The sequence below is a fragment of the Schistocerca gregaria genome, chromosome 1 (genome assembly GCF_023897955.1).
Source record: "Schistocerca gregaria isolate iqSchGreg1 chromosome 1, iqSchGreg1.2, whole genome shotgun sequence".
Classification (NCBI taxonomy): Eukaryota; Metazoa; Arthropoda; class Insecta; order Orthoptera; family Acrididae; genus Schistocerca; species Schistocerca gregaria.
In genome coordinates this window covers 1179720779-1179734322 of record NC_064920.1, presented here as the reverse complement: position 1 = coordinate 1179734322, position 13544 = coordinate 1179720779, and the positions used below count along the sequence as shown (strand labels likewise).

At 40.6% G+C, this 13544-nt stretch overlaps 1 protein-coding gene across 1 annotated transcript in view; it reads left to right on the top strand.

The window, feature by feature from the left end:
• The window catches only part of LOC126297629 (Down syndrome cell adhesion molecule-like protein Dscam2), a 340086-nt gene that overhangs the window by 225968 nt on the left and 100574 nt on the right, over positions 1 to 13544 (top strand). The window contains exon 23 of the mRNA XM_049988691.1: positions 122 to 307. Within this exon, the coding sequence (XP_049844648.1) occupies positions 122 to 307 (186 nt within the window). The remainder of the gene's footprint in view (positions 1 to 121; positions 308 to 13544) is intronic.

Sequence of the window (13544 nt, the reverse complement as noted above, 5' to 3'; positions counted from 1 at the left end):
CGTGAATTTGGCAAACATACTTTTTCAGTCAGTGTTGATCAGAAGATAATAAAATAAAAATCATTTTACTGTTTGCACTTGAAACAAAAGTATAAGGTGAACTTATAACAAAAATGTGCAGGTTACACACTGAATTATAAGAAGGACCATGGAACATGGCAGGAGGTCCAGATGGATGTCGAAAAGAGTTCCCATAAATTAAACGACATAGACTGTGGTGCGACATACCATGCATATATCACAGCATGGAACAGAATTGGTAACAGTCATCCTAGTGCTACAGTCACTGCCAGAACTAAAGGGACTGGTAAGTAAGCTTATTGTGTTTCATGAAGTATATGAAGATGATCTTAGTACAATCAACATCATGGCTGTCAGTAACTTTGCAAAAAAATCTTTCAGACAAATGTCATTAAACATTAAAAATAGATATCTAAATTACTAGAAGTCAGATCAATGACAATACTACAATTTTAATTACTTTTGAAAATAAGTAAATTAATATGCATTTTAAAGCAGATCACAAATCACCAAATAATGCTAAGCAATGGACAACCACATACAAATGAAACAAAATTGCTTAGTTTTCATGTTAAATCTGTCTTCAGAGCTAAGAAATAAGCACTAAACAGTAGCTGTGTAATTTGAACATGTTCATTAACTTTAAAGTAAAACTGCAAAGAACTAAGCAATTAACTTCTCAGTTATGAAGCAGAATGGGCCAATAAGTACTGATGATTTCAAGTATTTTTCCAGTTGGCCAATAACTCCCTATCTTTCAGTTGGCCAATAACTCTCCATTACAAGTAAATAATGACTAAGGTGTGGAAAACTGGTCCACCAAAAGGATTAAGAAACAGCATTGCAATGCTATGGCACATATTACGTACTTATTTACTCCTTGGCAGTACACCAAGTGTAGAGCCTTGGCCTTCTGGACAATCTCCGCCCACTCTTCTCTGCTGGCTGCCTTAGCTCTCCATCTTCTAACTCCCATTATTCTCAAGTCCTCCTCCACATTGTCAAACCATCTACTCCTTGGTCTGCCCCTTATATGGCACCCACCTGGTTTTCCGTCAAAAACTTTCTTGATTGTGCTGTTTTTATTTATTTATTTATTTACATGTCAAGTTCCATAGGACCAAATTGAGGAGAAAATCTCCAAGGTCATGGAACGTGGCAGTACATGAACTTACAACATAAAAGCAATAACAGATAAAAATAAATGTTCATGAACCTGAAAGAAAATCAGTCCATAAGTTTAAGCAAACGCTATCAGCATTACAATGAGAATCAGCATAATTTTTCAAGGAACTCCTTGACAGAATAGAAGGAGTGACCAATGAGGAAACTCTTCAGTTTCGATTTGAAAGCGCGTGGGTTACTGCTAAGATTTTTGAATTCGAGTGGCAGCTTATTGAAAATGTATGCAGCAGTATACTGCACACCTTTTTGCACAAGAGTTAAGGAAGTCCGATCCAAATGGAGGTTTGATTTCTGCTGAGTATTAACCAAGTGGAAGCTGCTTATTGTTGGAAATAAACTAATATTGGTAACAAGAAACGACAACAAGGAATATACATATCGAGAGGCCAATGTCAAAATACCCAGACTCGTGAACAGAGGTCAACAAGAGGTTCATGAACTCACACCACTTATTGCCTGAACCAAAAATATCCTTCTAGAATGGGAAGAGTTACCCCAAAACATAATACCATATGACATAAGTGAATGAAAATAAGCAAAGTAGACTAATTTACGTGTCGAAATATCACTCACTTTCGAGTAGTGAAAATGGCAGCATTAAGTCTTTGAACAAGATCCTGAACATGGGCTTTCCACGACAGCTTACTATCTATCTGAACACCTAGGAATTTGAACTGTTCAGTTTCACCAATCTTATGACCGTTCTGTCAGGTTAAAACGTCGGATTTTGTTGGATTGTGTGTTAGAAACTGTAAAAACTGAGTCTTACTGTGATTTAATGTTAGTTTATTTTCTACAAGCCATGAACTGAGGTCGTGTACTGCACTACTTGAACCCGAGTCAATGTTGCACACAACATCCTTTACTACCAAGCTAGTGTCATCAGCAAACAGAAATATTTTAGAGTTACCCATAATACTAGAGGGAATATCATTTATATAAATAAGGAACAGTGGTGGCCCCAACACTGATCCCTGGGGCACCCCCCAAACTTGACACTACCCCACTCAGATCCCACATCACAGCCGTTATCAACATTGTGAATAATAACCTTTTGCTGCCTGTTGCTAAAGTAAGAGGTGAACCAATTGTGAGCTACTCCCCTTATTCCGTAATGATCCAACTTCTGGAGCAATATTGTGAGATCAACACAGTCTAATGCCTTAGTTAAATTAAAAAATATGCCAAGCGTTCGAAACTTTTTTGTTTAGCCCATCCAGTACCTCACAGAGAAAAGAGAATATAGCATTTTCAGTTGTCAAACGACTTCTAAAGCCGAACTGTACATCTGATAGCAAATCGTGTGATATAAAATGATCAATTAACCTTACATACACAGCCTTTTCGATAACTTTTGCAAACACTGATGGCATAGAAATAGGTCTAAAATTTTCTACATTATCCCTTTCTCCCTTTTTATAAAGCAGATTTACTACTGAGTACTTTAAACGCTTAGGAAACTGACCATTCCTAAAGAAAAATTACAAATATGGCTAAATACAGGGCTAACATGTGCAGCACAGTACTTTAATATTCTACTAGACACTCCATCATAAGCATGAGAGTCCTTAGTCTTCAGTGATTTGATTATTATCTCAATCTCCCTCTTGTCTGTATCACAGAGGAGTATTTCAGACATCAATCTCAGAAAGGCATTTACTAAGAAATTTATATGATTTCCTGTAGAAACTAAATTTTTATTTAATTCACCAGCAATGCTCAGAAAATGGTTGTTAAATACTGTACATATATCTGATTTATCAGTAACAGATATATTATTACTGCGAACTGACTTTATATCATCAACCTTGTGCTGCTGACGAGACACTTCCTTCACGACTGACCATATGGCTTTAATTTTATCCTGTGAATTAGCTATTCTATTTGCATACCACATACTTTTTGCCTTGCTAATAACATTTTTAAGCACCTTACAATACTGTTTGTAATGGGCCACCGTAGCTTGATTGTGACTACTTCTAACATTTTGATATAATTCCCACTTTGTTCTACATGATATCCTTATCCCACTAGTCAGCCAACCAGGCTGTCCATTACTGCTAGTACCCCATTTAGAATGTTCTAATGGAAAGCAACTCTGAAAGAGAATGAGAAATGTGTTATGGAAAGCATTGTATTTATCATCTATATTATCGGCACTATAAACATCTTGCCACTCTTGTTCCTTGACAAGTTTTGAAAAACTCTCTATTGCTGTTGGATTAACTTTCCTACATAGTTTGTAATTAAATACGACATTGGTTTGAGTACAAAAACCTTTTAATGTTAAAATTTGTGCATCATGGTGTGAAAGGCCATTGACCCTTGTACTAACAGAATGCCCATCTAGTAATGAAGAATGAATAAAAATATTGTCTATGACTGTGCTACTATTCCCCTGCAACCTAGTTGGAAAAAACACAGTTTGCATCAGATCATATGAATTTAAGAGATCTACCAACATCCTTTTCCTTGCACAATCATGTACAAAATTAATATTGAAGTCACTACATATAACTACTTTCTTGTATTTCCTACAAAGTGAATCAAGAACCCTCTCTAGCTTAAGCAAAAATGCTCTGAAGTCAAAGTTAGGGGCCTATAAACAACAGCAATTAGAAGTTTAGTTTCACTAAATGCAACTAATGCTGCACAACTTTCAGATATCTGTTCAATGCAGTGTCGTGATACGTCTGTGTACTCAAATGAAATACTGTTTTTTACTTACAGAGCCACTTCCCCACCCTGCAAGGAACTCCTTGAGAAACAGCCAGCTAATCTGTAGCCTGGTAAAGGAAGCCTCTGAATTATCAAATTATTTAAGTGGTGCTCTGATATACCAATAATTTCAGAGTTAACATCAATTAGCAGTTCACTAACTTTATCTCTAATACCTCTTATATATTGATGAAATATGCTAATTCCTTCTCTACTTGGAAACATTACATCCTGTGGAGGTAAGCCCTTAGTTAGAGGCACTTTAAGCAGGTATACCTATCAGCTGACTTCAGTCTTAAAAAGATGCAGCTCTAACACCAACTACTACAGGAATTATTCCATGAGTGATACCACCACCACCACCACCACCACCACCACCACCACCACCACCACCCACTACACTGTCACCTATAAGCTTAGCCAGCCTCCCCTTCCCATACCTATTGAGGTGCAGGCCATGCCTAGTGAAACACCATCTACTGATAGACCCAACTGGCACCACTGAGATGTGATCCATGCCCTCCGCTATCAGTGCCCTCCCCAGCCCCACATTAATGCGCTTAACAGCCGCATTAAGGTAAGGCAGATCATGACGCTGAAGCAGTTGCACGAAATGCACATTAGTGCCACCAGTTTGAGTAGCTATCTTAACCAAGTCACCACTGACATCATATTCCCCGTCCCTATCGAGACTGTTCCCTGCTCCACCCACTATCACTACCTGATCCTCTTTAGTAAAATTCTTACATAACTCCCCTATGCTTTCAGTCACCTGAGCCAATCCTGCATTAGGTTTCACAATGCTGGTGACCTGTTACTCACTCCCCAACACTTCCTGCAACTTCTGGCCCACACCTCTAAAGTGGGAACTACCTAGCAGCAGAACCTTCTTTCTGCTAGACTTTTCAACTAACCTAGGCCTCCTAATTGCTGAGGACTGCTGCAAGTTACCTACATCTACGGCTAAACGAGGCTCCTCTCCACTCAACTCTGACAGTTGGTCGTATCTACTGCATGTATGCAAAGTAAAACTGTCTGAATACCTCCTCTTCCTAGCTACCCTTCTTGCCAACTGCCAGTTCCCATTCCCCACCACCCTTCACCCTCCTCAACCTATCTAGTTCCTCCTTTGTGCATTGTAACTGCACCTGAAGGTCACAGATCTTGCACTCCTGCTCCTCTATTGACTTCTTTCTACTACAGATTCTACATTCCCAGGAGAGGATCTCCCTAAAATGACCACTGGCTTCCCCACTGCATTCCCCCCAATGAAAATACTTTGAACAAATCCCACACGGTAATCCACTACTCACAAACCTATGACAGAGCCCACACTTTTCACTCATGGTAAAAATTTTACAGTTACTCAAAATGCTCTCCACCATTCTTTCTACATGTTCCAACCAATGTAGTCTGTTACTCTTTATTTCTGTCATGATATTTGGCTTGTCGTATAACTCTCTGATCTTCTTATTATTTCTGATTTGCCAAAACCTCCTATTGTTGACTTTTCTTAAGTTTCTTCCTTTCCCATCTTTGTAACAACTCCTCGTCATTTTGCATCATTGCCCAAGTTTCTGAACTGAACATCACGACAGGTCTCTCTACTGTACAGTACACTGTCAGCTTCAGATTCCTACTAAAGCTTCTTGCTTCAAATATGAAACGTGAAAGACACAAAGCAGCAATCCTGGGAGGAACACTGTTTAATAGAGTGACGCAAGAACTTGCATATACAGATCTTATTGATTTGTCATCCAGGAGGAAACAGGGCCCGGAAGAAAAGGTTGAAAAATTAGAAAGATATGGAGTGGAGATGGGGCTGACAATTAATCAGACAAAGACAAAGTATGGCGTGTTGGTGAAACAAAATTATGTAATAACATTATTGAGACCGAAATTATACCTGAGGTAGCTAGATTGTGGATTCCACCATCTCCACTTTACTTTTGTAGGAAGAGGAGTGTATTCTGACTAGCCTAGACACAGTGAACAAAAGATCATGGGAATTTCAGATCTGACAAACGTGATCCCACACTAAATAAAAACCACAATGCTGCTTACTTGTATGTAAACAAAAATTCATAACATATAGAGCTTTTACTCTGTCACCCACTCAACCTCCACAACAGCCTAGTCCATCCCTATGCCACTCACAATCCCAACCTCTTGCCACAGTAATCATATCCCTGTGGAAGACCCAGGTGCAAGACCTGTCCAATCCACCCACCCAGCACTTCCTGTTCCAGTACTGACAAAGGCTTAACCTACCCCATCAGCGGCCAGACCACCTGTGAAAGTATCAGTGTCATATATCAGCTCTGCTGCAATCATTGCACAGCTTCTTATATTGGTATGATTACCATTCAGCTGTCCACAAGGATGAACAGCCACCATGGAACTGTGGCCAAGAGCATAGCAGACCAGCCTGTGGTGAAAGGTGCAGCTGAACATAACATGCTTGATTGCAACGGCTGATACACTATGGAAGCCATCTGGATCCTCCCCAGCACCACCAGCTTTTCCTAAAGTGCACAGATGGGAGTTATTATTAAAATATATTCTCCACTCCCGAAATGATCCCGGCCTCAACCTATGGTAACCTACTGTCGCAGCACCCTCGACCCGAGAGTCTCCACCCCATCTGTCCTGTCACTTCCTCCCTATTCTCATCCCTTCTTTATGTGCCACCCTCTGCAATCAAACCCACCCATCTTTTGCCAAGACGGGAAATGACACCTCATGAGAATTCCAGGCCACTGAACGTCCCATAAGATCTACATCCACATCTATATATGCTTCACAAACCACCATGAAGTGCATGGTAGAGGGTACATTCCATTGTACCAGTTATTAGGGTTTCTTCCTGTTCCATTTACATATGGAGTGTGGGAAGAATGATTGTTTGAATGCCTCTGTGCATGCAGTAATTATTCTAATCTTATCCTCATTATGCCTGTGTAAGCAATACGTAGGGGGTTGTAGTATGTCCCTAGAGTAATCATTTAAATCTGGTTCTTGAAACTTTGTTAATAGACTTTCTCAGGCTAGTTTAAGTCTCTGTTCAAGAGTCTGCCATTTCAGTTCCTTCAATATCTATGTGACACTCTCCCCTGGATTAAACAAACCTGTGACCTTTCGTACTTCCCTTCTCAGTATACATTCAATATACCCTGTTAATCCTATCTGGTACGGGTCCCACACACTTGAGCAGTATTGTAGGATAGATTGCACAAGCAATCTCTTTAGTAGACTGATTGCACTTCTCCAGTATTCTACCAACAAAACCAGTCTACCATCTGCTTTACCTACAAATGAACCTATGTGATCATTCCATTTCATATCCCTACAAAGTGTTACACCCAGGTATTTGTATGAGTTGGTCCATTACAACAGTGACTAATTGATATTACAGTCATATGATACTACATTTTTTCCTGAAGTACAAGTCAAATGGGAAAAGAGAGATACTGGAGGACCTTAAAAAATATGAGAATTGTTTTGTTTGTTAGATCAGAACTGACAGCTATCTAATTGAAGGGAAGATGATTATGATGATAGTTGTGGTGGTGGTGGTGGTGGTGGTGGTGGTGGTGATGGTGATTATGATGATGATGATGTTTTGGGATTGTGCCTGGGATATTATCATTTCTTTTTCCAGTATTTCAGCTATGGATGAAAATAGCCATTGTCGAGGAGTATCACCAAGTGACCTCTGAGTGTGATGTATGTCTGTTTACTCCTTGGGATGTCAATGCAGTGAAATGAAGTGGGTCAGAATGCACTAAACACTGTTTACAAATAAAAATGATAGATGAAACATAAAAATTCGTAATGATTATGCCTCTGGTGATGGTTATTCATATTGTTTGGGGGTGCAGACTTAGAACAAAAATTCCTATGAGAGCAGCCTGTATGATATGAGTGAATTCCATGTTGTTGTTGTTGTCTTCAGTCCTGAGACTGGTTTGATGCAGCTCTCCATGCTACTCTATCCTGTGCAAGCTGCTTCATCTCCCAGTACCTACTGCAACCTACATCCTTCTGAATCTGCTTAGTGTACTCATTTCTCGGTCTCCCTCTACGATTTTTACCCTCCACGCTGCCCTCCAATGCTAAATTTGTGATCCCTTGATGCCTCAAAACATGTCCTACCAACCGATCCCTTCTTCTAGTCAAGTTGTGCCACAAACTTCTCTTCTCCCCAATCCTATTCAATACCGCCTCATTAGTTATGTGAACTACGCATCTAATGTTCAGAATTCTTCTGTAGCACCACATTTCGAAAGCTTCTATTCTCTTCTTGTCCAAACTATTTATCGTCCATGTTTCACTTCCATACATGGCTACACTCCAAACAAATACTTTCAGAAACGACTTCCTGATACATAAATCTATATTCGATGTTAAAAAATTTCTCTTCTTCAGAAACGCTTTCCTTGCCATTGCCAGTCTACATTTTATATCCTCTCTACTTCGACCATCATCAGTTATTTTACTTCCTAAATAGCAAAACTCCTTTACTACTTTAAGTGTCTCATTTCCTAATCTAATTCCCTCAGCATCACCCGATTTAATTTGACTACATTCCATTATCCTCGTTTTGCTTTTGTTAATGTTCATCTTATATCCTCCTTTCAAGACACTGTCCATTCCGTTCAACTGCTCTTCCAAGTCCTTTGCCGTCTCTGACAGAATTACAATGTCATCGGCGAACCTCAAAGTTTTTACTTCGTCTCCATGAATTTTAATACCTACTCCAAATTTTTCTTTTGTTTCCTTTACTGCTTGCTCAATATACAGATTGAATAACATCGGCCAGAGGCTACAACCCTGTCTCACTCCTTTCCCAACCACTGCTTCCCTTTCATGCCCCTCGACTCTTATGACTGCCATCTGGTTTCTGTACAAATTATAAATAGCCTTTCGCTCCCTGTATTTTACCCCTGCCACCTTTAGAATTTGAAAAAGAGTATTCCAGTCAACATTGTCAAAAGCTTTCTCTAAGTCTACAAATGCTAGAAATGTAGGTTTGCCTTTTCTTAATCTTCCTTCTAAGATAAGTCGTAAGGTCAGTATTGCCTCACGTGTTCCAACATTTCGACGGAATCCAAACTGATCCTCCCCGAGGTCTGCATCTACCAGTTTTTCCATTCGTCTGTAAAGAATTCGCGTTAGTATTTTGCAGCCGAGGCTTATTAAACTGATAGTTCGGTAATTTTCACATCTGTCAGCACCTGCTTTCTTTGGGATTGGAATTATTATATTCTTCTTGAAGTCTAAGGGTATTTCGCCTGTCTCATACATCTTGCTCACCAGCTGGTAGAGTTTTCTCAGGACTGGTTGTCCCAAGGCCGTCAGTAGTTCTAATGGAATGTTGTCTACTCCGGGGGCCTTGTTTCGACTCAGGTCTTTCAGTGCTCTGTCAAACTCTTCACGCAGTATCATATCTCCCATTTCGTCTTCATCTACATCCTCTTCCATTTCCATAATATTGTCCTCAAGTACATCGCCCTTGTATAAACCTTCTATATACTCCTTCCACCTTTCTGCCTTCCCTTCTTTGCTTAGAACTGGGCTGCCATCTGAGCTCTTGATATTCATACACTTGGTTCTCTTCTCTCCAAAGGTCTCTTTAATTTTCCTGTAGGCAGTATCTATCTTACCCCTAGTGAGATAAGCTTCTACATCCTTACATTTGTCCTCTAGCCATCCCTGTTTAGCCATTTTGCACTTCCTGTCGATCTCATTTTTGAGACGTTTGTATTCCTTTTTGCCTGCTTCATTTACTACATTTTTATATTTTCTCCTTTCATCAATTAAATTCAATATTTCTTCTGTTACCCAAGGATTTCTAGCAGCCCTCGTCTTTGTACCTACTTTATCCTCTGCTGCCTTCACTACTACATCCCTCAGAGCTACCCATTCTTCTTCTACTGTATTTCTTTCCCCTATTCCTGTCAATTGTTCCCTTATGCTCTCCCTGAAACTCTGTACAACCTCTGGTTCTTTCAGTTTATCCAGGTCACATCTCCTTAATTTCCCACATTTTTGCAGTTTCTTCAGTTTTAATCTACAGGTCATAACCAATAGATTGTGGTCAGAGTCCACATCTGCCCCTGGAAATGTCTTACAACTTAAAACCTGGTTCCTAAATCTCTGTCTTACCATTATATAATCTATCTGATACCTTTTAGTATCTCCAGGGTTCTTCCACGTATACAACCTTCTTTCATGATTCTTAAACCAAGTGTTAGCTATGATTAAGTTGTGCTCTGTGCAAAATTCTACTAGGCGGCTTCCTCTTTCATTTCTTAGCCCCAATCCATATTCACCTACTATGTTTCCTTCTCTCCCTTTTCCTACACTCGAATTCCAGTCACCCATTACTATTAAATTTTCGTCTCCCTTCACTATCTGAATAATTTCTTTTATTTCATCATACATTTCTTCATCATCTGCAGAGCTAGTTGGCATATAAACTTGTACTACTGTAGTAGGTGTGGGCTTCGTATCTATCTTGGCCACAATAATGCGTTCACTATGCTGTTGGTAGTATCTTCCGCATTCCTATTTTCCTATTCATTATTAAACCTACTCCTGCATTACCCATATTTGATTTTGTGTTTATAACCCTGTAGTCACCTGACCAGAAGTCTTGTTCCTCCTGCCACCGAACCTCACTAATTCCCACTATATCTAACTTTAACCTATCCATTTCCCTTTTTAAATTTTCTAACCTACCTGCCCGATTAAGGGATCTGACATTCCACGCTCCGATCCGTAGAACGCCAGTTTTCTTTCTCCTGATAACGACATCCTCCTGAGTAGTCCCCGCCCGGAGATCCGAATGGGGGACTATTTTACCTCCGGAATATTTTACCCAAGAGGATGCCATCATCATTTAATCATACAGTAAAGCTGCATGTCCTCGGGAAAAATTACGGCTGTAGTTTCCCCTTGCTTTCAGCCGTTCGCAGTACCAGCACAGCAAGGCCGTTTTGGTTAATGTTGCAAGGCCAGATCAGTCAATCATCCAGACTGTTGCCCCTGCAACTACTGAAAAGGCTGCTGCCCCTCTTCAGGAACCACACGTTTGTCTGGCCTCTCAACAGATACCCCTCCGTTGTGGTTGCACCTACGGTAGGGCCATCTGTATCGCTGAGGCACGCAAGCCTCCCCACCAACGGCAAGGTCCATGGTTCATGGGGGGGGGGGGGTGAATTCCATGTACTATCTAATTGTAACTCTCATCTCAACTAACTAGACTGACTTCTAGTCATATTTCCAATGCCTCTACAGGGTGATTTTTTTTCCACTGTGTGCAAACTTTAGGGATTGATCAATGAGAGGATACAGAACAAAGAATGCACTTATATCTGAAAATGCATGGTTTCCATGCTAGAGACCATTTATTCAATCATACTTTGTTGCAGACGCTGCAGACTAATAATGCTGTACCATGCAGCCATAGTTTCAGTATGTGTGGTTTCGTCCTAGGGGGTGGTACCATTGCTCGTATGTCATGTTCTAGTGCCCTCTCCTGCCATAGTAATTGGTAATGTTGCATGTGATTCACTTCTCTTGCTGACTCTCCGTGTAGTGGATGTGATACAGCATTGTACACAATGGTTCCATATTCAAACATAGAGCTTGCTGACATGGTGTTTACTTACGGAGAGGTGAATGGCAATGGACAATGGGCAGCAAGGTTGTATCAGGCTGAGACAGGGTTGTTTCAGGAGGCAGTAAATCATGATCAATGTAACCAAAATGGTCAGACACCAGACTTGAAGGAAAATGTGATTAACACTATGGAAGATAACTGCCATATCAGTACCAGACAGTTAGCCTGCCAGTACATGGTAAGCCAGATGACAGTGTGGAACAAATGCTACTACCCTTGTCACTGACAGCATGTGCAGGGCTTACTAGTGACAGACCTTCCACACCAGGAGAAATTTTGTCACTGGTTTCTTCATCAGGCAACCACAATTCTGGGGTTTGTGTCATCCATCCTATTCACAGATGTCACCACCTTTATGCAGAGAGGTATCTTCAACGTTCATAACAGTCATCTGTGGTATAGTGTGCAGGACCCCCATGGTATGGTGACAGTGAATCATCATCAGTGCAGCCTGAATGTATGGGCCAGGAAAATTGGTGACGATATTTTGGGACCAGTCTTCCTTCCATGTCGCCTAACAGGCCAGGACTATCAGCATTTCTTGCAGGTGACTTTGCCCCTCCCTCCCCCCCCCCCCCCCATTCTGGAAGCGTCATTGATGATTTGAAGGGTTATGTGGGTGCTACATGGTTGTGCTACAGTCCCCTTTGCCATTAATGTGTGGACACATCTCAGTCATGTCTTCCCTGGTCAATGGGTCAGACGAGTTGGTCCATTGCATGGCCTGCTCATTCACTGAATCTCAACCCATGTGATTTCTGGTCATGGGGGCATCTCAAAAGTATCATGTATGTGGAACCCATTCCAGATGTGTAGATACTGGGGCAGGATATTCATACTGCCTGTGACACTGTTCAGATGCAGCCTGACAAGTATGAACCTGCGAGACAGAACATACTGCTGCATATACACATATGTGTTGTGGCAAATGGACCCCATTTTCAACACATTCTGTAACTGTGGCTGCATGGTACAATGTGTATTAGACCACAGTCTCTGTAACAAAGTATGATTGAATGAATGGTCTCTAGCATGGAAACCATGCATTTTGAGACATAAGTTCATTAGAACTTCTTTGTTCAATAACCTCTCACAAAGTCACAAAAAGATATTGTTGTGACCAGTTTCTTCCATTACAGACTTTGCTTCATCTGGAATTGTTTTTCATTTCTCTCCTCATTCTGTCTGTTCTGTTTCCTTCATGGCTGCACTTAACATAGCATAATTTATACAATATGGATTTATAGTGTCCAACTGCATTGAAGATCCCATTTTCTGCACAATATTTTGAGGATTGAGTTGTCATCTTTATCAGATGGTGTGTGGGATAGCATGTAATAGATGTCCCTGAGTGATTCACTGATCTACTGTGAAGCAAATAGTAACAATCAAAATGATAGGACATCTAAAAATGCATCTTCTAAAGGGTTTTTTAGACTCTTGTACCACGAGGAAGCAAGAGAGAGGATGTTGTTATGGGTGACCTCTTTCTACAACACAAATGCACACACGGATTAATATGATTCTTTATTTACATGAACATTTACTTAACTCGAATAGAGTCCATGTTCTGTGGTACAAGCTCGTCAGTAACAGTCCTCTTACATCTGGTCGCTATGTACTGTTGGAGCCTGTGACTTGAACTGAGCCCACAGAGCAATATGCTGACAGATGCCAACGGGAATGAGTGAGTCAGTGAGACCCTTCGGTCAGTGGCGGCAGCCTAAATATATGCTGTCAAGAGGGCGTTGGTGACATGTTGCTTGTCAGTGAGTCTCTGGCCTCTCTTGAGATAGCTGCTCTTCATCCAATGCCTGTTATTGATCTTTGCACTACGTCTTTGTTGACCAGTGTGCTGGTAACAGCTTACACAAGCACAGATTCTCTAATTACTGATCAACATCACTAGTAGTGTACTTACACTGGTTAGCCA